Here is a 25,497-nt window from a genome sequence, read left to right as displayed (position 1 = left end):
GCAGGCTGGGAGCAACTCTGCAGATTTCTGTCAAAGGGGTATGTATGGTCGGGACTGACTCTTGCCAAAGAGTTATGGAAGAGAAAGCACTACAGAGTAAGCTAAAGCCAGACGCTTTCAAGGAATGATCAGAGTTTTCAGGCTTTCCCAATGGCAAAGAAAACACTGACTCCTTCTCTCTTTGCATTACTTTCCTCCAGCAAGAAGGATGGTGGAGGGAATCAGAAGAGAGAGGAAAAGTGGGGAAAGAACATCACAAGGAACTAGCCCCACTGTGTCCAGCTCAGAACCGTAGCCAGGTGCCTTTGAAGCAGAAGAGAGGGATAAGAGACGATGGGCTGGGAAGGGCAACACTTAAACAGTAAAGACACAGATCCATACTTTGGAGGACTTCTTTCTTTTTAAAAGTCATTACCGGTATCTACTTTAAAAATTATTTAAAGTGTGCTATTTTAAGATAGCTGTTTTAATTTTAAAAATCTGTCCGTGGTTTTTCATTGCATGCAAACCATTTTATTTTTGAAAAAAAAAAAAAGAAGTTATTTAAAAGTTATTTTAAAAGAAGAATGTAAACTTAAAGAAAAACAGAAAAAAAGATTGGAAATGCATAATCATTAAGCAGAAGGCTCATCTCAGCTTCAGGCAAACCACTCGCCATGCTTTGAAGTCTGGATCGTGTGCTTAGGCAGTCAAGTCGAAATTGCAGGAATAATGTTTTGAGAAATGAATAAACTCTGAAGCATGACACTGCAAAACTCAAATCAAGATCCTTTCTCATTTCCAGATTAAAGGAGACTAAAGACGTGTGACAATTAATGCAATGCATGATCTCAGATGGGAGGCACGGGGGAGAGGAAGGAAATTGCCACAAAGGACTGGCTAAAATTGAATTTTGCCTATATAATAGTATTGTGTCAATATAAAATTTCCTGAATTTTGATCATTGTACTGCGGCTATGTAAGAGAATGTTCTCCTTCTTAGGAAATACAGGTAAAGGGTCAGGATGTCTGCAACTTAAATGGTTGGAGGGGGTCGGGAATTAACACAGCAAGATGTAGCAAAAGATTAACAACCAGTGAATTTGGGTGAGGCATATACGGGAATTCTTTGTACTATTTTTGCAATCCTTATTTTTCAAAATAAGAAGTTTAAAAAGACTCATGCTAAAAAAAAAATAATTAAAAAAAAAAAAAGACTCATGCCTTCTCAGAGCCTCTCTCATCCCATCTCTACCCAATGTGAAGAAATTCCTGCACCTGCAAATTTCAGCTCAAGAACTTTTCTAAGCACGAAATAACCCTATAGAGCAGAAGCCTCATCAGCATCTCCCTCCAGCAGAGGGCACTGGAGATGTGGTTTTCAAGCTTGGCTTCCATGCAGAAGCACCTGGAAGCTTTGGGAAAAAAAATTAAGTCCTGGGATCCACCCGCGACCCTTTAAATCAGGCTCTCTGGAGCCAAACTCACAGGAGATTCTAGCTGTGGCCAGAGGGAGAAACTCTGCATCAGACGCTGTACTCTACTGTGGGTCTCTACCTAGACTGGAAAGGTGGATTTTAAGTCCAAAGCGACACCATTGAAAAGTCTTCTACTCATCAACCTATTTACAAACATGTGTAGTGTCACTGTGGGTAAGACCAGCCTTTCAGAAAGTCGACAGATTAAGTAAGCATTGACGCTCCAGTAAGAAGCTGTAGACCTCCACAGCTAGCTTCCCACCCCAGCTCTGGAGTCTCCTGCCCTACCTTGGCATTAATATTCCTAGGAGAGAGAGAGCAAAGAATCTCCAGGGAAGTCCACTGGTATCTGGCCTCCTAAATACCCATGGATACAGATTTTCAGTTAAGGCACAGTGGTCCAGCTGGATGAAGCAGTCCTTCTGCTGGGCTTGAACATCTGGGCTTATTCTTCACGGGAACCAGCAGAGGGAGCTGCACACCCAGCCAATGGACACACTGTACCTAAGGGCTAGGATGTGGAAACAGGTGGAAATGCTAACTCACGCAGCTGAGGGAGGCTGTAAAGATTGGATCACAACTCTGTCACTTCCTGATGTGATTACTTCTCTGTATTCTCCACTGGACACACTGGAGCTCACAGTTCTGGCTGTGTCGGATTTACCTTCTGTCTGCAGAGTCTTGCACAGTGCCCGACACACAGTAGCGCAAATATTTGTTTCTGGCTGTTTTTGGCACCCGAAAAATGAAGATTCACCAGACTGGCCAAATGTTAGTATTCCCTGGGATCGCCAAGAAGCTGAGATGCTCTTCCTCTCCTCCGGAGGCCTCTCACGGGGTATTCTCTGCATCCCAGGCCAATGAGACATTCTGTTTTTGTCAGAACACCCTTCCTTCACGGAGACGCCTCCCTTAGGTCCTCAGAAACCCATCCCCCATCTGCATCCTCCCACATCATCCCAGTCCACAAAAACCTCTGTCTCCCCACAGGCTCCTGGCCACCCTCAACTTGGGGTGGGCTCGCAAGTCGCTAGGCCCAGACAACTGAGAGGGACTCACACTCCGGCTGACACAAGTGGCTGGAACTTCCACTGCTCCTCCTCACAGTCCAGGAAAAGCCGGTTCATGATCTTGTTCTTCTCCTCAGGGGGGATGAAGTTCTCGATGATTAGGTACCTGGGATCAGGAAGGAGGCAGAGATGGGGATTTGGGGAGGGAGAGACCGCATGGTGCATGTGAAGGCTGAAGGATTAGAAGTAAGGAGCAAAGAGGCAGAGGGAAGAGAGGAGGTGGAAAAACCAGAAAGTTGGGGTTCCCTATAGAAACAACAGAGCTTGAAAATCACTGCTTCTAATGCAAAGATTGTAGGCTCAGGGCCTTTGGGGTTACTTTTGGTTAGCACCCAGCATGCACTTTGGGGGGTTCATCAAATGCAGGCACAGGAAAGGAAGGAGGAGGAAACAGCAGGTAGAAGAAGCTCCAGAACTTGGGCCTCTCCCTTGTCCCTTAGACTCATTCTATCCCTAAGACACACGGACTCATGGGTGAGTGGACAGGCAGAACCAGCCTTCAGGAAGGAGAGGAGCCCGTCAGGGAGAGGCCCAGAATGAGTGATGGCTGCAAGGATGCGGAATGGGAAGAGAAGGGGCCCTACTTGAGCTTGAGTTCCCGGGTCTGCTCATTCTGCGCCTCCTCCAGGTCCTGCCGCACGCGGATGTACTCATCATGCTGGTCCTGGATCTCCGCCTTCACCGCCTGCAGCTTGGCGTAGAGCTGGATGCAGACACGCGCAGCTCAGAGCCAGCACAGTGAGGTCAGGAGACCCCAGCCACCCAGCATGGGCCTGACAGCTGCAGGTTCAGGGTCCGCCAGCTCAGCCCAGGTTGAGGCCATGGCCTGGTCTGAATCTCCCTCCTGCTGCCCCACCATGAACTGGGTGCGGCCCCATCCCTCCTACACGGTGGCCTGTTCCCTGCTCTCTCTCAGCTGCTGCCAGCCTAGTGGAATGTTCAAAATGAAAGGGACTCAAGGGACCTGCTGGTCTAATACCCTCTTTTTATAGATGAGGAAATTCAGGCACGGACTTGCTCAAGGTCACATAATAGTTAAGAGAAGAGCCAGAATCAGGACAAGTACAGAACTGCTGGTCCAGCCTCAGGCAGGGAAGGAGGCTAAGCTAGTTTGCAAGATGATCCATCCCATCCCTGCCTCTCCAGGTGCTCTCAGAAGTGGGGGTGTGGAGGACAGCACAGACCCTGGTGCACTCCTAACCCACTGAGAGGTGTCCCTGGAAACTGCCACTGTGGCTGGGCCTCTGCCTGGCCTGCTCCGGGGCAGCCACATCGGCAACTCTAAGGGCTCCCCAGGTTCTTCCCAGCATCCAGACCCTATATCCTCATCTAATGTATGGCTTTCCCCAACAATGGACTTTGCAGGGTCCTGGTGACCAGATATTCTCATCCCTTCACATGTCCTGGAGAGCCCTGTGCTCCCTCTCTGAGCTCCCCAGGCTTGAGTCTCCTCGGGCCTCCTCGCCACTCCCCTGGCCCTGGTCCAGGCCCAGCTATCCAAACTGCGACTCACTGGTAACACCGTAAAGAGGGAAGTTACCCAGGACCTCGAGGTTGGCAACCCTGGAGACTGGAAGTGCCAGCCTTCCCAGCCTCTCAGGCCCAGCCTGGCACAGGAGAAAAGGCTCCATTCCCCCCAATGCCAGACCCCTGCTTTCCCCCACTCCTCCCCTCAGCAGCCCGGGCCATGTGAGTCAGGGGCTCAGCAGTTCAGGCAAAGTGGGGCAGGGGGCCTAAGGCACACAGGTGACTGTCTTCGGCAGAGGCCGCCAGCCGGCACACACCCTGCCCGCTCCTCCTGTGGCATCTCACCTTCTTGAGTTTCTTGGTTTTGACCTCTACCTCCTGCTGCAGGGATGTGTAGGTGCCCCGGAGCTCCATGGTCTCCTCATCTCGGAGCATCATCTCCTGCTGCATTTCCCGCTCACGGCGTTTCTAGGCCAAGGCAGGGCACAGGGGCTCAGTGGAGCAGCATGTACTGGGGCGGGCCAAGGGGGCACAGGGGACAGGCTCACTCTGCCTATCATGGGACCTGGCTTCACTAAGGCCATAAGTGCCAGGAGAGAGAGGTGAGGGTCCCATGACCCACACCCACTGCTCCTGCCCCGTCCTCAGTGGAGCCTTCTGAACCTTCTCAGCTCATAAGGCCATGACTTTGCCAGACATTACCCCATGTGCATGGAGACCCCAGCCCTAACAGCTGGCACATCTTAGGGGTGTCAACTACACATACGGATGCCCATGATACTGGCTTTTCAGCTGGCTCACTCTCTCCACGTAGTATCACAGTTGACTGGTAAGACCAAAAATTGTGGTTCTTGATGATTTAGGACACCGTCACACAGTTAGCAAAGAACACCCTCGTGGATGGCCCCAGAATTGGTAGCAGGTGCCTTGTGGAGGCTGACATCACGAGGAACCACCACTTCCTCTCACCACCAGCCAGCAGTACCCCTGCCAGAGGCAGGCCCTGGGCTGGTAGACCCATGGGATCCGGGGCGGCACACCTTAGGCTCTCAGCACGGTAATTCCAGGGATCCTGAGTCCAACATGGCTCGGTGCCGTATGCCCCGCAGACATGACCTCAAGGCCACACACCCACAGGGGACCTGAAGGCCCCAGCCCTACCTGCTCAGCAATCTCCTGCCTCTTCAGTTCCAACATCTTCTGCTGCTCATTGGTGTGATCCATGATGTTCCTGCCCCCAATGAGCAGCTTGCTCTCCATGGCCTGGGGACACAGAAGGGTTAAGAGAGAGGTTTTTCAAAGGGCCACAGCATCCCCAGCTGGAGAAGTCTGGCTTCCCTGCTCTGTGGCCCTTCCAGGAGTGGACACAAGATGTGTCCCAGACGGGGCCTCGTGGCCCTCACTGAGAGTGAGGTTTTCCCCTCCAGCCTCCTAGGCCCCAGCACAAGGCTCCCATTGTCAGCAGGACCATTAGGTGAGACAGAGAGGGAAGCCCTCAGGGAATCTAGGGCACGTGCTCTGTTTGCTTCAGGTGCAGGGGAAAGGTTGGTTCACTGTGCCTGGGAGGTGGGTGCAGTGCAATCTAATCCTGGCAAGCAGCCCCAGCTGGTGTTTAAGAGGGGCAGACAGAGGACACGGTCACTGGGCAGCCCAGCCCTTTAGCTAACTGACCCTGACACAAGAAGAGGGCTCTCAACACAGGCAGCAGAAAAGGGTGTTACCTGTAGCTGACGCAGAAAGCAGAAGAAAAGCCACAAGGAGAAGACGGCAGCACTAAGGGGTAACATGGGGTCCCAGAAGCAGCATGAGCTTTAGAGACGGCCAGAGAGACCTGGGTTCTACCCACTGACTGCAAGGCCAACTTACCCGCTTCAGTTCTCACACCTGTGATATTGGAGTCACCTCTCTTCCAGGATGGCCAGCAAACATCTGCTGAGCACTGTCTGCTGGGGGCTGATCTAAGTAAGCCCAACAGACACTATCTCCATCCTCACTCTCAGAGAGAGGTGCTATTCCTCTCCCCACTTAACAAATGAAGAAACTGCAAGTAACCAGCCTAAGCTCATGCAGTTGGTCAACAAAGAGGAGAAATTTGAACCCAGCACCCCCAGTCTCACTCTGGGTGCCCCTGCGCTGTGTGAAAGCCCCTAGCCCAGTGCTGGGCGCAGACATTCTGTATAGTCCTTGTTGATTCTGAAGCTTAAATGGTAACAGATTTGTGTAACCGGTGTAAACTGTGACTACCTAAGATGCATTTTCACTATTGCTGATCAGAGGGTGCCGCCCCAGGACACCACAGCTGTCCTCTGATTTCATCCCTTCCGGAAGGCTGAAATCACCTTGAGCCACCTGAAGAATCTGGCGGCCTCCCCACTGGAATTTTTCCCAGTGGAACCAGCTGACCTGCCTGAGGGCTCTCAAAGCAGGGGTTGCTGTCAGAATGGGGGAGCAGAGGGCCCCTGTGCCACCTGGGAGATTCCCATCACTGGTGACAGAGCAGGCCAGGGGCTAAAGTTTGCTTTTGGGAAGTCAGAGGTCAGGCTGTGTGAGGGTGCCATCAGATGTTGAGCAAAGCTGGGCCAGGCACAGCAGCCACACACAGCCTCGGAGGCCGAGGAGAGAGGTGCTGAAAACGAAGGGGCCCCAACAGCTGCCTGTCCTCCCAGCCACACCACAGTCACCTGCTGCCCTCATACCTCCTGGCCTGGGCTTTTCTCCGAGTTAATGTCCCACCATCCAGCCCACCACTACATCACAGACCCCAACTCGTCCTAGACTCTTCCTTCTCACTCAAGGTCAGCACTTGCACCACACTTTGAGTGACTCCTTAAATTTTGTGCCTTAGGCAACTTACCTAAGTCATCCTAGTCCCCGCCCTGCATCTCATGCACCCCCTACATCTGGCCAGTCATTAAATCCCATCAAGTCTGACTTCTTGGTATGGCTCACACCATTCCCTCCTTTTCATCCCCATGACACCTGCTGACTCACTAAGATCCTCATGACTCACCTCGATTATTGCGATGAGCTCCCCACTGTCTCAGTTTCCCCTTCTATGCATCTCTACATGGAACCCAGGGGATCCACCAAAAACACAAGTCTGAGCATGCCTCTCCTCTGCCACAAACTATTCAATGGGCCTCCATTCCTTGCAGGATAAAACCCAAAGTCTGTAGCAGCTACAGGCTTCGTGGGCTGTCTCCTCTTCCCGCTGACTCCCCATGTGTGCCCTGCATTCCAGTTCCGCCAAGAGTTCCCAACTCCCTGAATGTGCTGTGCCTTTCACAACACTGGGCTTCTTTCTCTTCTCACTCCACGTCCACCTGGAGAGCTGCTGCTTCTCCTGCAAGACGCAGCCTGAGCATCCTGGGACGTTTTCTCTGCTTCCCTGAAATCTGCACATGTCCTCCTTTGGGCCTCCTCAATATCCAGGACACATTCCTCCTATTTTCTCATAATAGACCATTATTTATTTACATCCTGTCTTCCCTGTGGGCTCCTTCAGGGCAGGAATCATGTCTTACTCGGATCTCAGAGTCCTAGGGCTTAGGACAGTGTTTGGCACACAGACGACCTGAAAGGAATCCGGGGGTTGTCCCAGCAGGGCGTTCCAGGCCTTTTTCCTGGGCTCTCTAATGCAGAGCAAAAGTAGCTCTTTATCGCAGATTCCCCTCCTTTAATTGACCAACCTTCACCCACTGTTGCAGGGTAAAAGGGCAGAGCAGCAGGTCTGAGCATCTGGGAACCGGGCAGGAGGGATGGGATGGGTGTGAGAAGGGAGGAAGGAGAGGAGGCAGTCTGTCTCTCTTGCACATGGAGGAAGCCCCTACTGCCGTGGGCCACAGACAAGCAGTCCCTCTAACCACCGGGTAATGGAATCTTTGGGGACCTGATGTCTGGCTTGGTCCCCCATTCTGGGACACACTTGTCCACTCCAGCCCTGAGTCCTTGCACTTCCCTTGGCATTTTATGTGACTCTAGTGTCCTTAACTCTTCCCCACCTCATAAAAAGACACTAGTTCTAAAACTTGGTTGCGTATTAGAATCATGGGGAGCTTTTCTAAAACTCCCAGTGCCTTCCCTAGGGACTAGCTGTGAAAACTCCCAAGCCGGATGCTCTGGAGAAGACTGCAGTAAGGGAGGCTGGGGCAACAGGTGATGCCCTGGCTTTTCCTGCCTGATTTAAACACTGGGGACCAGGGTGGCTCGAGAAGTACAGGGCAAGGAACCAAGAGGAAGAAATCATCATTTTCCTTGCACCCGCTACACGCCAGGTATTTCACATTTACTCCTAATAACTTTGGGGGCGGGGGGGGGGGTGTCTCAAACTTTAATGTACAGTAGAATCACCTGGGGGCGCTTTTAAAAGACCCGGGGCCCAGGCCATACCCCACTGCCAGTTAAACTGGAATCAGGGAGAGAGGCAGGTGGTGAGGCCCAGGCATTGGTGGTTTTTAAAGGTTCCCAGGTGATTTCAATCAAATGTGAGAATTTCAGTCATTGAGAATCACTGCTTTTTGAGGTCCCCAGAATCAGCATTACCTGTGAACTTGTTAGAAATGCAGGACCTTGGGCCCTATGCAGACCTAAAGCATCAGAATCGCATTGTAACGAGATCCCCTGGTGACTTGTGTGACACGCTTTAAGGAGCATAATATTAGCACCATCATATTTCCAATGAAAGCTCAGAGAGGTTAAGTAATCCGTCCAAGGTCACATCATGACCATTAAATTTAAATGGAGAATCCAGACCCAGGTCGGCCTGGCTCCAAAGCCCATGCTCTTCCCATGGCAGACACTGTGTTGAGTGTTTGAGGAAGCAGAACCTGCTGAAAGAAAAGCAACATGTCTCCAGCAGGAGGAAATTGTCTGACTCATCTCCAAGGTTATTACAGTACATGGCATCTCTCTAGATGGAAAACTGTCCAAACGTTAAACAAAAGACTGATCTCCACCAGAAATCGTGCAAGAAAGACCGCACTGGTGAAATACCCACCTCCACAGATGCCCCCCAATCCTCGCAGGTGGTAAAGTACAAGAGCATTTCTAGGCCGTGTGAGCTGACAAAAAATGGCAGACGAGCTTCAATTATAGCTTTACATTTTGGGAAAAAATAATCCTAGCTCTATTCAGTAAATGATAGCTGTGAGCAATTAGTTATAAGCCAAAAAAAGGGGAAGGGGGAGTAATTCTCTATTGTTCCCAGAAGACATTGGCTTAATATGCTGCCACAGCTAAAATAGCCAATAGCATCTGGCCAGGCACCATCATGAAGGCTTTTTGGAAACAAAACAAAAATCATTCTACCCTAATATAAAACCATGATGCAGCTGAATCTGGAGTACTGTGTCTAGTTCCCTCACTGCATCTCCGGGGACACGAAGGAGAGAGAAGATCCAGAGAAGGGCGGCTGAAGCCATCCAAGGGCTATTATAAGAGACTTAAAAAAAATAGGACTCTTTCTGCAAAGACAAAGAAAGGTTAAGAGGATGGGCCTGCAAACTATACAATCAAAACAGGTGTGAAAAGGAAAGATCCAGACTTTTCCAATCAATTCTGGATCACAGAGTAAGAGCTTATACCTTCAGTTTTTAGGACAAATACAGGAAAGTTCTACTGTTTATAGAAGGTAATAAATTTATAGAATTTGTTATCTCAGGAGAACTGGATTAAATACTTAACAATTTATTAAACGATTCTGGGCACACATTTTTAACCTTTTATTGTCTTTCTCTCCTTTCAGAAAACAAAAATGGCACTAACATCAAAATAACCACTGAAATAAAACAAAATGAGAAAAGATTCCACATTTTCCTCACCAGAGCTAATCAGCTTCTTTTATTTTCCCTGTTTTTTCCAGATTTTCCCATATGCACACGTCATTTTTTCACATCTATAGACATGGAATAAATACAAGGTTATGTCCTATTTCTACTTTATCAAGTATCTCAAGCCTTTTCTGTTACTTCCATAGGTTTATGATTACAAGTTTAATGACTGCACAATATTTAGAGTGGGTAATTTATAATATATTTCATTAACCCCATTATAAGACATTTGGTTGTTTATAATAAATACCATTGTGTACGTAATTTTTGGCTTCTTTTTTTTTTCTCCCCAAATCCCCCCAGTAGATAGTTGTATATTTTAGTTGTGGGTCCTTCTAGCTGTGGCATGTGGGAGGCTGCCTCAACATGGCCTAAGGGGTGGTACCACGTCCGTGCCCAGGATCTGAACCCTGGGCCACCGAAGCGGAGTGTGTGAACTTAACCACTCGGCCACGGGACCGGCCCCTGGCTTCTTTAGATGACTTTCTTGGAAGGAAATTTCAAGAATTGACAAAGGATTGTAAACATCTTATCTATCTTAGAACATAATGTCAAGTTACCTCTCTAACGTTTTATACCACTTAAACACTGCCAGCCATAAATAGTGGAGCCACTTTTATTATAGTCATAGGCATCAAGTATTATTATTTTAAAAATTTGCTATAATAAGGGATATGAAATTGAGGCTCCCTGTTTATTTTATATTCTCTATACCTTCTAGGTAGTCTTGTGGAGGCCTGTTCTCTCCTTTCACAACATACCCTTTCATGCTTTTTTTTGGTGATTTTTAAGTGATTTAAAACAATTCTTTGTTTATTCGGCTTCCACCTTCTCCAGCTACCCATACCTAGTCTCAGGCTCTCTTCATTCAAAATTCTGCCTGACAGCGTCGAAATGGGTTCAAGAAGCGCATTTTGACACTGTCAGACAGAATGTGAGCTGCCAATTAGGCCTGGAACCTGATGCATCAGGCAAGACTATCAGGGTCCCCAAGTCCCAACCCTCCTCCCACCCCCACCCCCTTGACATGATTCCCAGGACTGGTTTCTGGGTTGGTTCTTGCCAATCTGCTTCCACGTTAGACTCCTCCTTGGACCTAGAACTCTGCTTCAGGATGTTGCCCAGTGGCTGGGCCCCAAACTCCATGAAGAGAATTCCTGGACGATGCCTGACTGCCCGTTATCACTCCATTCCGTCTGCCCGCCGCCCCCGTGCTTCTCTGCCTGCCCTGCCGGGACCCAGCACAGACGTGGTCCGAATGACAAGTGAACTTGCCTTATTGATTACTCGCCAAGTCTCGCCCACTTGCCCAGTCCACATTATCAGCCAAGCCCTGCCTGACAGAACCTGACTTGTGCTGGGAGAGGGGGCTGGCCCTGGCACAAAATCTGGGGGTGGGCCTCAACCCAGGTGCAAGGTCTTAGGCCCCTCCTCCTCCCCAGCCTCAATCCATGCCGTCTGCCTCACCCCCACGCTCTGAAATATGTCAGGCACGACTTCAATTCTTTGTTTAGAAACAGTTTTTTTTTTTGCTTTGGCTTTTCATTTTCCCCATTTCTCTGAGGACACCAGCAGCCATCTCCTCCTTTTCCTGAGATCTCTCTTCTTAACTGTCACCTCCGGAGGGCAGGGAGGGACACTTCAGGCTGGGGGCACTAAGCAGAGGGGCTGGGAATACGGGGTTCCGAGTCCCCAGGAAAAGTTCCCTGGAACTCTCGGCCACCTGAGTTAATGCTGCTTTTGTGATCTCTCAGGGCAAAAGAGTAGAGGTGGGTGGGGCCTGTGGACAGGACTGGGTTTGGTCCTACTGGTTCTAAATAACTCCAGTGTAACTAAAAGGCCAGCAGAGGCTGTGGGGGCAGAAGAGACAGGGCTGGGAGCTCTAGGGCTGTGGTCTGACTCTTGAGAGAGGGACATAAATCACAGGGTAACTAAGGTAACCTCAGGGAATCATTGACCCCAACGCCTTGGCTTATAGATGAGGAAACTGAGGCCCAGAGATGGAGTATTCTGAGCCCAGAGTCTCATAATCAAGGAATCTTTATGTGTGTCTGTTCCTATACTGATAACACACTTTCCAAATAATTTCCCAATTTGATTGGGGTCTTAAATCCCAGTATTAGAGGCAAGTCATAGCCAAGATCACCGCAGGGACCACATCAGCTTGCAGACACAGCTTGGGGTGTTCAGAGGCTCACCTTTTCCTATGCGAGGAGCAATTGGAGTGCAACACCAGAAGGCAGAGAAGAGGCCCCAGTACTCATTAAGTGCTGATCTGGAAAGCCAGAAAGGAGACAGCCAGGCCCAGTCAGCCACTCTTCTGAGAAGATACCATCAAGGATGATTTTACAGAGAAGCCAAACAGGCTGTGCCCAGCCATTAATCTGTGACATTCTGGAGCCAACAGGAGTCTCAGATGCAACTTGCTATGTGCCTGTGGCTGGGCTAGATCCTTTTTACATTAATCATCCTATTTAATCATCACAAGAACCTTATGAGATAATGAGTATGATCCCCATTTGAATAAAAGAAAACTAAGATTCAGACAGGTGAAGTGACTTGCTCAAGGTTTTTTGTTAGTGCTCTTGAGCGGATTCTGACTCCTAGCCACCCCATAGACAGCAGAGGGGAGCCCTGCCCGGTCTTTCTGTGCCATCCTCTCACCTTCTGGCACTATATCAGACAATGCTCTGCTGCTATTCATAGGGTTTTCATGGCCAATTTTTTCAGAAATGGGTGGACAGGTCCTCCTTCCTAGTCTGGAAGCTCTGCTAAAATCTGTCCACCATGGGTGACCCTGCTGGGTGGCATAGCTTTCAGCATCACAGCAACACGTAGCTGCCACAGTATGACAACCAACAGAGAGGTGGTGTGATTCCCTGACAGGGAAACGAACCCAGGCCACGGTGGTGAGAGAGCTGAATCTTAACCACTAGACCACCAGGACTGACTTGCTCAAGATTATGGAGCAGTAAATGGCAGAAGTGATATTTGAACACCAACCTCCTAATTCTGAGTCCAGAGTCCTTTTCCCTGTTCCGCAGCCTCCTCCTGGGTTCAGGTAGGAAGCTGCCTTGGAAAGAAGCAGCATTTAGTATTTGCACCTTTGCCAGCCTGGGAACTATCAAGAAAGCTCAGGGCACCATTTCTTTTTCTTCCAGCTGAAACAGGCAGGGGTCTGCTGAAGATGCTTCTGCCTGGGTGAGGCTCTTACGGGGGCCTCTGACATGAACAGGTCAGAGCTCTTAACTGCATACTTGTGGGGACATTGTCAGTATCACTAGAGTCCCCCAGAAAGGCTAAAACCCAGATAACTCATGAGAAGGGCCACCTCACAAGTTCCACAGGGGGATGATATAAAGAGCACTGGGAATGTCAGTCAGAGAGCCTGAATCCTGGTACATACTATGCCACCCTGTTTCTGCCAACCAAAATCTGGAGCACTAGCCCCTGGACTTCAGTTTTCTCATCTGTGAAATGGGGAGAATACCTAGTAACCTTGCAGGCCTTTGGTAAGAATGGTGAGTTGGATAATAGATGGCGAAAGTACTTGGTAAGTGATGAGGTACAATCAGCAAGTGGTTATTTGCTGTTTTAGTGGCTGACGGACATTTACCCACCATTCGTCACAAACAGCAAAACAAAACAACTAGTACACCAGTCCTTGCTTCCATCTCCTAGACAGTACAGCCACACCTAGTCACAGACTTATTTCTCCCTTTGTGGCTCGCTGGTTGCAGATCTTGAGGAGCCAGCAGTAAGGGAAGAAGAAATGAAAGATGCAATGGTGACGGGAAGAAGAGAGCTATTTTGAACGATTCTCTGCCCTGGGGACATACATCAGGAGACCGAGTCTGAGCATCTGCCTTGAGTCTCCTTGGATGGCTCAAAATACAACATAAATGACTGGTCTTTCAAATGCTGGGAATTCTCTCATCAAGAAGAAACAACAATTAGAGATCAGGAAAAACCTTGGCTGGAGAGTGAGGTGAGCTGAGCTGGACGCCACTCCCAGCCTTGTACTGGACAGAGTGCGGAGGCCCAGACGTGCTTCAGTCCACCTTGGAGAAAAGCAGGAAGAAAGAAATCAGCCCATCTACTTCAGCGAGAAAACCATGGACACCTCAGATCTGGTCCTTACCTTCGTCTTTCTCCCCTACTTTCCTTCCTTATTTGTGGTGTTCTAGAGAGTTTCTCTCCAGCACCAGGGATGCAAATCCAGCCAAACAATAGAATGCTGCAATGTCAGAATGGGATTAGACCTAAGGATGCATAAAGCGCCGACGTGGCATTTTCCAGATGAGGTACAGGGCCCGGAGGGCTGAGATGGGTCATCCTGGGTCACACAGCCTCCAGCTCCAGGGCAATGCTCAGTCATTCCTCTCCAGGCCTCCCTGGCCCCTATTCAGGCTGATCTCTAACTCTGGGCTCCTGACCCGCTGCTTCCAAGGTGAATTGGCAAATGGTGCAGAAAGCAAGGAATCATCTATTGACCATTTTTTATAGTCCCTTGTGTGGGGGAGTGACTTGTCCAAGGTCACAGGATTACCAATAACTGGGTAGCACCGAGGATTATTATCAACCTTGGATTTCCCTCAATTTGTCAATTCCTTTGGAATCTAATCTAATCAACATCTTCCAGGTGTTAACACATTTCTTTTATATTTTTTCTCCCTTAGAAAACTGAGATTATTTTTTGTTTAATTAACAAAGTAATATATGCTTGCTGTAAAAAGAAAAATAAAAGTAAAAAAAGTATAAAGTAAAAAATAAACACCCCCCTCCCTATTAAAATCCCTAGATAACCATTATTAGTGAGTTCTCATGCTTCCTTCCAGAAATTAAATAATGTAAAGACAAAGTTAACTATATCTACTGATTTATGTTCTTGGCCATGGTTACTCAAAAAGATTTGTTGATTAAATGAATGCATGGCGCTAGGCTGAGGTCAGAGGCTGGGGGTTTGCATCATACGGAAGGACAGAGATGAGCTCAGGAGACTAGAGCTCCTTCTGGGGCTTATTAGCCAGGGATCTGGCATGAACCCTCCCTTTCTGAGTTGGTATCACAGTGTGGAGCTGAAGATCACGGCTTTGGAGTCAGACAGACACAGGCTCTGATTCAGGCCCTAAGACTTCCTAGGCTTGTGATCCCAGGTTGTTCCCTCCTCAACATGCCTCAGTATCCTCATTTGTCACATGGAGATTGAAACAGTACTACTTCATGGTGCTATTGTGAGGACCGCATAAAACAATGCATGTAAAGAAAACAGCAGAGTGCCTGGCATTACACATGCACTAAAAAAATGGTAGCTACCATTATTATTACTATTGTTGTTATCATTATTCTGCTGGCCCACCTCAACAAAGGAGAAAGCCTGAAGGTTCACTACCTAGTGCTATAGAAACAGTTCAACCCGGGGCTTGGTACATCTCTACTGAGTGCATCTGGGAAGCCAAGGAGACAACTAGAAAGTAACTCTTAGTCTAGGAGTTAATGCCCAGGAATTTCTCAGGATACTAAAAATTCTAGATACACCAAACCACAAGTGTAGGTGTCCTATAAGCTCTGAGCACAGGGGTCTGCCTTGCACAGCCCCCATGGCTGAAGGGCTGGATTTGTGGGAAAAGGGACCATTTTCTTATCTCCTCAGGCCACCTGGTTCAGCAGCTCTCCATCCCAGCCGGATCCAGAAGTGCCCAGACTGGCCAGGCACAGCAGGCTGGCAGGGCACAAGGAGGAGAAGGGTGCCCTTCTCTAGCTGAATTCCAGGCCTTTCCTCTCAGTCCTCAGAGTACAATGAAAACATTATCACGGCCACTTCATCCAATCTTGTGCTATCTGGGGGCTGGAAATGGCTAAGGGCAATATGATAATACACTCCTCCAGCCAACACATATCCAGGGAAACCCAACATTTGAGCAAAAGGCCTGCTGAGCCTCAACATAACTTGAAGCCCAGATCTCTGATGGAAATGTATTAGTCTTATATACTTCCTGCCCATCAAATCTTTCCATTATGAAATGCCTCCAGATCGTGACAATTCTGTCAACGGACCACACCCGCCAGGGACAGGAAGGAGTATAAGTCACTGCTCCTTTCAATGCCAAGAGACCATGGACTCTGACTAGATGCCAGACCCAGCTGGGTGCACTGATCACTTGTCATGGTGAGGCTCCTCTCAAGGATCGGGGAGGACTCAGCCTGGATGGGGGTGGGGATACACACAGTCTCCTGATCACCCAGCCCCATAAATCTGAGAGAGTCTGGCATGGGGCTGGTGTTCTTGGGAACATGCGGAAAGATCCAGACCAGCCGTGGCAAGTAGATGCTCCCCAGATGATCGGAAAGTCTCTGGAGCCTGGCTACAGCCCTGTTTGGAGACTAACATCAAGATCAGGACAGTATGGACCCACAACTAAAATATACAACGATGTACTAGGGGGATTTGGGGAGAAAAAGCAGGAAAAAAAAAAGATCAGGACAGTGGAAGGATACTGAGTATTTCATTCTCTCCTCTATAGCACTTTCTCTCCCAACTGGGGTTTCTTCTCCCCAGAAACCCTGCTATCCACCCAAAGGATCCACCCACTCTCTCTCCTTCTTTCTCCCTGCCTCTGTGGCTCCATTTCTCTTTTCCCTCTTCACTGTCCCTCTCTATTTATTTGCTGTCTTTCCCCCACTTTCTTCTCTCTCTTTTCTTTTCATTGTCTTTCTCTAATTGGTCATCATACAGAGCTGAAAAATATCTTTTAATATTGGCTGAATTCATACGTTAAAATTTAAACCCTCTGATCTTAATTTTCAAAGAGATGAACTGAACATTTTACATTTTGCTCTAAAAATACTATTTTTAACAATTAAGGACTTCTGAGAGGAGGGGACTTTAAAAATCATCTAGTTCAATGGCTTTTCTGATACATGAATCCCTCTAGAGCAAGCCTGACATTCAGTCTCTCCTTGAACACTTCCAGGGGTCCGAGCCCATTACCTCTTGAAGCAGCCCAATTCTAACTGTCAAGAAGTTCTTTATATTGAGCTTAACCTGCTCCCACAATTCCTACCCCCAGGACTATCTAGGATACAAAAACAGTGCTATCAGCAGAAGGGCAGGGAGGTACATACTGGGTTCAAAGGATGGGGGTAGACCAGCTGGCTGTGAGGTTTTCCTTTTGGAGTAGCTCACTTGAGCAGGCAAGATTGAAGAGATATATTGCAGCCTAATTCTGGTAGGCCTTTGACGCCAGACTAAAACATCATGTGTCTGACGTATCAGGAAGGTGGCCAAGTGAAAGCGTCCCTTAGGCAGTTGGAGATAACCGTAATAAACAGTCATTATTTACTGAATACTTACATGCCAGGAACTAGGCAAAGTGCTTTAATGTTGATTATCTCAGTTAATCCTCTCAGTAGCTCTATGACACAGGTACTATTACTATTCCATTTTATAGAGGAGGAAACTGAGGTCTCAGACCTAGTAAGTCACTAAACCCAGGCCTGCCTGACTCTGATGCCTGTGCTCGGAATACAGCACTCTACAAAATGAGGTCAGCAGAGAGACCAGGCCAGAGACCTCGATTTGGGAGTCACTTACATAGAGGGAGAGAGTGTCAAGGACAGAGGGCCATGGGTCTCATTTGAGTCCTCTTCTAAAGATGAGCCCCTAGTCTCCATTTCCAGTCTTGTGTTTGCTTCTGAACTCCAGTGATCCATCTCCAGCTGCCCACTGGATTTAGTCACTTCAAGTCAACATGTCTACACCAGCTCCTGTCATTTTTCACCGTGTTCCCAGTAACCACTTCCCAACCTGATATTCCTAATTCTTTAAGCATAAAAGACGATCAAATTTTGTGTCAGACCAACCTAGGCTTAACTAGATTTGCCATATTCAAACCACAAAGCCTTGGACAAGTTACTTAACTTCAACGGGCCTCAGTTTTCTATAAAATGGGAACAGTTACAACACCTTTCTTAAAAGGCGCTTGTGGGGATTAAAGGAGATAAATTTGCATATAACATATAGTATGGTGCTTGACACATAGCAAGTGTTAAGTAAATGGCATTGTTATTGCTCTTACTATTGTTTCTCAGGCTTGAAACTCTCTCTCACACATCTATTTATGGTTAATCCCAATGCTGAGAGGGGAAGAAGAAGAGGGACCCACAGAGTGGACAGGACAAATTCAGTACAGTTTGTGGTCTCTGCAGTGAGCTCATGCCTCTGGCTCTTGGGGCTGCTTCTGCAGGGTCTCTTTTCTACACTCACCACAGAGCGAGTTGGGCTCTAGCCAAGACCCCCCTGCTCTTCTCACTCCAGACCTACGGACTTGGGGATCAACCAGTAGTGCCGTTGTTTCTGCCTCTTCCACTCCCTCTTCAGTTTGAGCCTGCATTTCGGGTCATCTGTAGCCCTTGCCTCCCCCACACACTCTTCTTTTCCCCTAAGTACCTAGAATCAAAGTATTAGATATAATCTAGTCCAATCCCTCACAAACTTAAGTTCGAAATCAAAGCTGTCATTTAAAAAATTCCTTGCACAATTAAATTTGAGTAAAGTGGGCCCTTTCCCAACCAATCTATATGCGTTCACCAGTCCTCATTGCAGGGTGTGCACTGTGCACCAACCTGTGAGTTTTCACCACGCAGAGCCATAACCTCAGTGGTGGGTCTGTCTGTGACTTGACCTACCCCTTACCCCCACCTCATAGGCCTAGGATGCTCTCAAGCCCCTGGAGACACTACATAAGTATGGATCGCTAATGATTAGTGAGAAACAGGGCACTGATCACAATCACAAACCCTCACACATTTGCACACCCTAACTCTCCCTGAGGCCCACAGTAGATATGAAAGGAGAGATGAAAGGAGACTCCAAGGAGACGGGCATGGTGTTTGTACACAGTGAGGGGAGAACAAAGGGAACGGGGAGCCTGGAGGTGGCAGGCAGGGAACGCAAGCGAGACAGACTGTAAGATGAGTCAGAGAGAGTGAATGAGGGCACTGGGTCACATCAGCTACCACTTAGCTGCCCCCAGAGGGTGGTGGGAGCTGCAAGAGGGGAATGTGGGGAAGTGAGAAGGGGAGTCGATGCCATATCTCAGAAAGTGGGAACTGGAGTGTGCTGCAGATAGGGAGCAAAAGCTCAGCTAATTTCCAGGAGGGACCCAAGCTCCTGCCTCCTGAGGTCTCCTAGATCTTTCTTGCCTGGCTCTGCTCCCAGGCTGCAGGGTTCTGGCGAGGCAGCTGGGATGGCACGGGAAGGACAGAGCTAAGTTAACAACAAAGATGTCAATCCTGGAGATCACTAGACCCCTGCTTGGCAGACACAAGCCACTCCATGGCTGCTAATGCCCTCCATTTACTCGGTGCTTTCAACTTATTTCAAATGCCCTCACACTAACGATCTCACTTAATCTTCAGCACAACCCTGTGCAATAGACAGGCCTGGGGTTCTCTCTAACCTGCTCCTCTCCTCTTTACCCTGTGGATCCCTCAAGAGCCTCAAATTGGTTCCTCCATCCTGGAAACATCCACAGTGAACCAGGCAGTGCCACAGGGGCTATCGGGAGGTTGGGGTCATCTGTGTAGGCTCCATTCTGGGCTTGATAGCTGTGTTTGTCCTGGGCCAGGCCAGATGAGAAGTCATAGGATATGGAATCATCCCCTCCTGGAATTTCCCAGGCAACCCTCTCCCTTCGCTTATATCTGGAAGCCTGGCACACAATGACCATTTCACCCGGTCCCCAGGGAGCTATGTCAGACTTCTTGTCATTAGGCGAATGGAAACCTGAGGCCTAGAGAGGCAAAGGCCTTTGCCCTGAGTCACACAGGAAGCAAACAGGGAGGGATCTGTGACGACCTGGAAAGAGGACAGGTCTGGGGGAATGAGAAGACCTGTGTTCCAGTCCTGGCTCTGCCACTTATCAGCCAGGGTCATGGAGACAGTCATTCAACCTCCCCAGCTTTGGTTTTCATAACTGTCATACCCACCTCTTGGTGTTACATGAGATTGAGATGTCAAAGTGTTATATAAAAACAAATTATTCTGATTATCAAACAGTATAGATAAGATCAGGACTCCGTGTGAAGGACAGAGGCTGGCCCTAGTGTAAAGAGTCCAGGCTCTCCTTCACTCACCTGTGTGGCCCCAGGCAAGTCTGGGCCTCAGTTTTCCAAGGCCCCTGCCAGCTACAAGACGGGGGGTAATGTGAGCTATGCCTCTGTTCAAGGATTCAGGCACTGGCCACCTGATCTCTTGACTGTCCTATTATCTGTACCCCACATTGCCTTAGATCTAAGAATCTTACTGAGCCAGTCTGTTGCCAACAATGTGTGATCCCATTGTTCCCAGCGGGAAGGATCCCATTGGATCCTTTGCTCCATCCCTTCTACCATTTCCTCAGGGCTGAAGTGCGCTTCTGCACTCTATTCTTAGCCTCCATTGCCTTCCAGCTTTAAGGTGGAGAGGGGAAGGGGAGCAAGGGGCATTGGGGGGGTGCTATTGGTAACGAAACTGATGACAGATTGCCCATGTAAGATTTCCCAGTGGAAAGCACCAGACTGCCTGGACTCCCTTCCTCCCAGGGAGAGCCGAGTCTAACCGTCCTGCCTTTAAAATCCTGCTTCTCCCAGGATGGCCCCAAATGTGCCAGGCCTCCGATCCTTTCCTTGAGGAAAGCAGCTTGGGATAACCCTTGCTGAGTTCATGGAGGTGAATTAAATATTAAACATGCGAGGCCAGAGCCTCTGGTGCAGCAGCACGTTCCCACAACACAGACAATGGCACACAGCTCATCTGTCCCTCTTCCTGTGGAGTAGCTCTGTCCAGGCTGGGCTTCCCTGCTCCCAGCTCACACTCCTGAGAGGGAATAAGAAACGGCAATGTTCTGCTCTCCCCAGCAAGCCATCAGTTCACAGTTCCCTGCGTCCTTCCTCCAACCCCCAGTGTTGAGGGCTCCAGGGACCCGGAAATGCCTGGAATATTGAGTTGTGGCATCTGCAGCAGTGAAATTTAGCCCGTCTGTGGCTGGCCAGGTGGGAGCCTCTGTAGCTTAGCCCCACCTAGGGCCCGGAGGCTCCCATGGGGAAGGGAACAGTTCAGGAAGGACACTGAGGCCCTGACAGATCTCAGGGCAAATGGGGAATTGGATCTTACTGGGCTGAAGCCTGGGTGTGGGGGCCAGTTGGTTGCTTCTCAGATTAGCAGGTCATAGAATTGTCAGGTTGAAAGAGTCTCAGAGATCACCAGACCAACGCTCTATTTTACAAAAAGGGAAACTGAGGCTTGAGGAGAGAAGGAAAGGTCACTCAAAGAGCTAGGCCTACACTCCAGGTCTCCAAAGTACAGCCCAGGGTTCTTGCCACTCTCCCCTGAATCGCCTTCCTAATGGTACCAAGCAATGGGCCCTGCACCACATGGGCCCACTGGACCATTTTCACAGGGAGCAGGATCCATTCACAGTCCTGCCTTGCCATCCAAGAAGTGAAAGAGCAGGTCTGTGGTTCCAGCTCAATTCTGCCACATCGTAGAATGGAATCTTGGTCATGTCACTTCTCTGAGCTTAGTTCCCCACCTGTAAAAGGGGGATTTAAGAACTGGTACCCTGGATGGCTACTGTAAGGATAAAATGAGATCATGTATGTGGAGCATTCTGGAAAGTGTGAAGTGCTATCCAAACGTCAGATATTACTAAAATGGTGTGACGTTTGAAGGTGCTGCAGAGGGAGGAAGTCACAGGGGAGGAGACAATGCAAGAGTGAGAACCCACACTCACGAGAGGCTGAGGATCTGCGTGGCTGTCCCGTAGGCCTGACCCATACTAGGGGCCACTGGCAGAGACTGACAGGCAGCAGGTCAGACCAGCCCAAGCTCACTTCCCTGGGAGACCTCCTGCCTGCTTTGCTCTGTGTGTGTGTGTGTGTGTGTGTGTGTGTGTGTGTGTGTGTCCATCCTCCTAGACGCTCCTGGGAGGCTCTGCCTGGCAGCCCAAAATAGCAAGAATTTGCCTGGCTGCTCCAGGGGAGCATTTGGCAGGAGGGCAGTGTGCAATGCTGAGGGAGGACACCTTGCTTCAGGCCAGGTCACAGACACTCAAAGAAAAGCCTGCCAGCTCAGATCTCTCTGGGGACCTCTGGAGTGCCCCTGCTCCTTACCTTGTACTTGGCCGCAAGCAGCTCTGTGGCCTGCTGCTCCCGCCGCAGGTCTTCCAGCATCTTCTCCTTCTCCTCCAGCAGCTTCTGCTTCTCCTCACTCACCAGGCTGCGGTCATCCTGGATGGCCGCCTTCTCCTCCTCCAGCCGCTCCTTCTGCTCCTGCAGGTAATTCTCCATGTTCTTATCCAAAGCTGACTCCAGGATGGGCTGGGGCGGGCGGTGGTTGTTGTTGTTGTCATCCTCTTCTTCGGCTACCCAGGCCTCAATCACCGGCCCCTCAGGGTACCCAGGGGGGGCTGACACAGCCTTCTTCCTACGGCTGCTCTTCCTCCGGAGCCGTTTTCCCAGCATCCCCTTCTTCTCCAACTGGGCCTTCAGGCGGGCGATCTCCTCCTGGAATTCCCGCAGCAGTGTGTCCTTGGGGTCCTCATTCACCCGGGGCTTGTTCTTGATGTTCTTGGCCCGGTTGGCAAAACGCAGGGTGGAAAGGCTCTCATCATAGCTGTGAGAAGCTGGCCCCAGGGTAGCTACCATGATGGTCTTGGCATTCCCCCCCAGAGAGTCCTGGAGCAGCCGCGTCAGCTTGGAGTCCCGGTAGGGGATGTGGGTGCTCCTGTTGCCTGCTAGAGCGGCGATCACGTTGCCCAGGGCAGACAGTGAGAGGTTGATTTTGGAGGCTTCCTTAGGCCTCTCTCCACCACCACCACCACCACTGCCACTACCCGTGGACTGTGTGGCTGCCCCTCCAGCTGTGTTGGGACCTGCCTTGTTCTGCCTCTCACTGCCAGCCAGATCCACCAGGTTGAGCTTGCCCACACGGATGTGGTCCTGGCCGTCCAAACCACGCTCACTGCACTCCACAGTGATGACGAAGATGGCATGGGAGCGGGAGCTGACCTCATTCATGTGTGTGCTGCCCACCGCCCGGGTCTGGTTCCCCAGGTTCATCACGTGCTCGATCTCCTTGACATTCTTGGTGACGAAGGAGGAGAGGTCTTTGATGTAGACACCAGTCTCAGGGTTCTCCTTCAGCTCCAGCCTCTTGCCGGGCTCCTTGGAGAGGAGGTCTCGAATCTCCTCCTGGTAGATCTCCAGGTAGGAGGCCCGGACCAGATACTGCTGGTTCTGGGAGCGCGAGATGTGGGTGAAGATGTGCTCAAAGGCATTGGGGATGACCCCACGCTGCTCGGGCTCCACCCAGGTCCCTTGCATGGTGTAGGTCTTGCCAGTGCCAGTCTGGCCATAGGCAAACACCGTGCCATTGAAACCCTGAAGCACTGAGTCCACCAGGGGCCTCACGGTTTCATCATATAAGTCTGCCTGCTTGGAGCTGGCATCATACACGGCATCAAAGGTGAAGGTCTTGGGCAGCTCTCCCGGGGCAGCACGGGGATTCTGCAGGGTCACCTGGCCCAGTTTCACGTCCATGGTCAGGATCTGCTCGTGACCAGCAGCCTCCTCCTTCCGGCTGAGGGGGCGGCACCGGGCCACCACCTTCAGGGCCTCGCTGGCCTTGGTTTTACTGGCCATCTTGCTGCTCTGTCCTTCCTGCCCGCTCGACCCCCTCCCTTGGCAGCCTGGGCGGTCCTGCTGTCCTCCCTAGGTCCGGATCAGCGGGGCCGGCCCAGCCCCTAGGCGCCGCTCTTCAATCCGCATGCAGCCTCCTAGGGTGGGGATGCTGGGAGGTGGCCCCGCCGCTGCTGCAGTCCGGGCCTCCACCGCCCTCCGGTCCTCACTGCACCGACTGGGCAGGGAGAATTAGGCAGAACCCCGGGGCAGCCGAGGGAGCCGCAGGAGCAGCGCCTGCCGAATGGCAGTGCCGGGAGCCCGCCCCATGCTGGGGCAGAGGGAACCTGCCGTAAACAGCTACGGCAACAATGAGATAAAGGAAGAGGAAAATGGGATGGGGGTGGGCGGCAGAGCTGTCTTCTCCTCCTCTTCTTCCTCCTCCCCCTCTAAGGATCCATGGCGGGGGGCTGCAGGTCCCGGGTGGCCGGGGCTCCCGGACCTCCCAAGGGCAGAGGCTCACCTGGAGTCCTCCTCCCCAGCTGAGGGATCATTCATTGCAGCCACCGCGGCTGCTGCTGCCTCTGCCTCCGCCTTCCCCGCCGCCGCCACCGGAGAATGAGAGAGAAAAACAGAAGGGGATGGGGCGGAGCAGCGGCGGCGAGAGTGATGTTGCCGCCGCGCTGCGGCCCCAGCTAAGCCGCCCGGCTGGGGTGGGGCAAGGGGCGGGGCCGCGGGGCGCGAGGCGCGAGCCCGGCGCGGCCAGTGCGCGGGGGACACGGGTGCATCGTCGGCCTGCACCCCCGCAGACCCCTCCGGAATGACAGGCTCCGGTCCCGATCCAGATCCTGCGCCCACCAGGCGGCTGCAGCGCAGCCACCGCCCGCCGTCACCCCACTGTGCCCGAGCATGCTGGGAGTTGTAGTCCTGCCTTTGTTAACCCGGTTCTGGCAGGTTGCTGATGCCTTCTCCCGTCCCGAGGCCCCTCCCTCTCTGGCGTGCAACCCCCGGAGTGACAGCTAAGGCTGCAGACTACCTAGGTAGGGGAGAAGAGGCTTATCCACCACAGACACTTGTTCTCTGTCTCTTCACTGCTCCTGCCTTTCTGCCTGCAGACGGTTACATGTCACCCTCCCCTTCAGGGTATAGCCAGGCGCCTTAACTCCTAAATGTTTCTTGACTCTGTCCTTTCCTCTCCCTACCCTGGTTTACTTCTGACCTTCCTCTTCTCTCTCTAGAGACCACCTTCCAGCTGATTCTCTCCTCACCTCTTCTCTGCACATACGCCCTGGTCCCCTCCCCTCCTCCTCCACCAGTCTTCCATATTGTGTAAAAGCCTGCCCATGTTTGGACTCCTGCCTAGCTTCCCAGCCTCCCCTCCAGCTACTCTCCAGTACAGAATCTGTGTTCCAGACATTCATGCACCTGCTAAACCCCTGGCCCCATCGGAGAACTGGAACTTTCTCTCCTCAAGGAGCTCACATGTTCTGTTTCCTTAACTGGCTGTGCTGTGTCACATCTTTGTACCTTTGCCCAGAGGACCCTGTCCCGCTTCTGCACTTGGTGCCCTGCCACTTGGGGACCTCCTTTGTGAAGCCTTCCCTAACCAATTTCTTTTCCATAGCAGAAAGAGACACAGAATTTGCATAAAACAAAACTTGGATTCAAGATCCGGTTCTGATCTCCACCCAACCTGTAACTTTGGGCAGTCACTTACCTTGCCCCAGCCTTAGTTTTCTCATCTGTTTAAAAAAAAATTGGAGAGAGGAGGAGAAATAATACCCACTTCAAGGAGTAGTTGTGAGACTCAAGTGAAACAATGACTCATGAAGTATTGTACCAATGAGAAGACTTATTTTTAAGCGAGCCCTTAATAATGCGCACAGCCTGGCTTGGATGGCCTGATGGCTGCTGCTTCCTTGAGCATTCTGGATAGGCCAGGTCTGTGTGAAGTCGGGGGCCAGCTTGCTTTAACTGTGCTGAGTTAGTTCTCTGTTTGCAAAAGTAGTTAGATAA

At 50.5% G+C, this 25,497-nt stretch overlaps 1 protein-coding gene across 2 annotated transcripts in view; it reads right to left on the bottom strand.

Annotated features, from left to right (window-relative positions):
• Positions 1 to 24,388, bottom strand: part of KIF3C (kinesin family member 3C) — a 35,394-nt gene extending 11,006 nt beyond the window's left edge. Inside the window, exons 1-5 of one of the 2 annotated variants that reach the window (XM_014856730.3) lie at positions 21,976 to 24,388; positions 5,156 to 5,257; positions 4,340 to 4,462; positions 3,112 to 3,230; positions 2,517 to 2,633 (exon numbers count right to left, since the gene is read on the bottom strand). In XM_014856730.3, the coding sequence (XP_014712216.1) occupies positions 2,517 to 2,633; positions 3,112 to 3,230; positions 4,340 to 4,462; positions 5,156 to 5,257; positions 21,976 to 23,505 (1,991 nt within the window). In that variant the 5' untranslated portion in view covers positions 23,506 to 24,388. The remainder of the gene's footprint in view (positions 1 to 2,516; positions 2,634 to 3,111; positions 3,231 to 4,339; positions 4,463 to 5,155; positions 5,258 to 21,975) is intronic. The other variant, XM_014856720.3, reaches the window with a different exon arrangement.
• Positions 24,389 to 25,497: the final 1,109 nt, after the last annotated feature.

The sequence above is a fragment of the Equus asinus genome, chromosome 6, assembly GCF_041296235.1.
Source record: "Equus asinus isolate D_3611 breed Donkey chromosome 6, EquAss-T2T_v2, whole genome shotgun sequence".
Classification (NCBI taxonomy): Eukaryota; Metazoa; Chordata; class Mammalia; order Perissodactyla; family Equidae; genus Equus; species Equus asinus.
The sequence above is the reverse complement of the archived record's forward strand: the minus strand, read 5'-3'. Positions and strand labels throughout refer to the sequence as shown.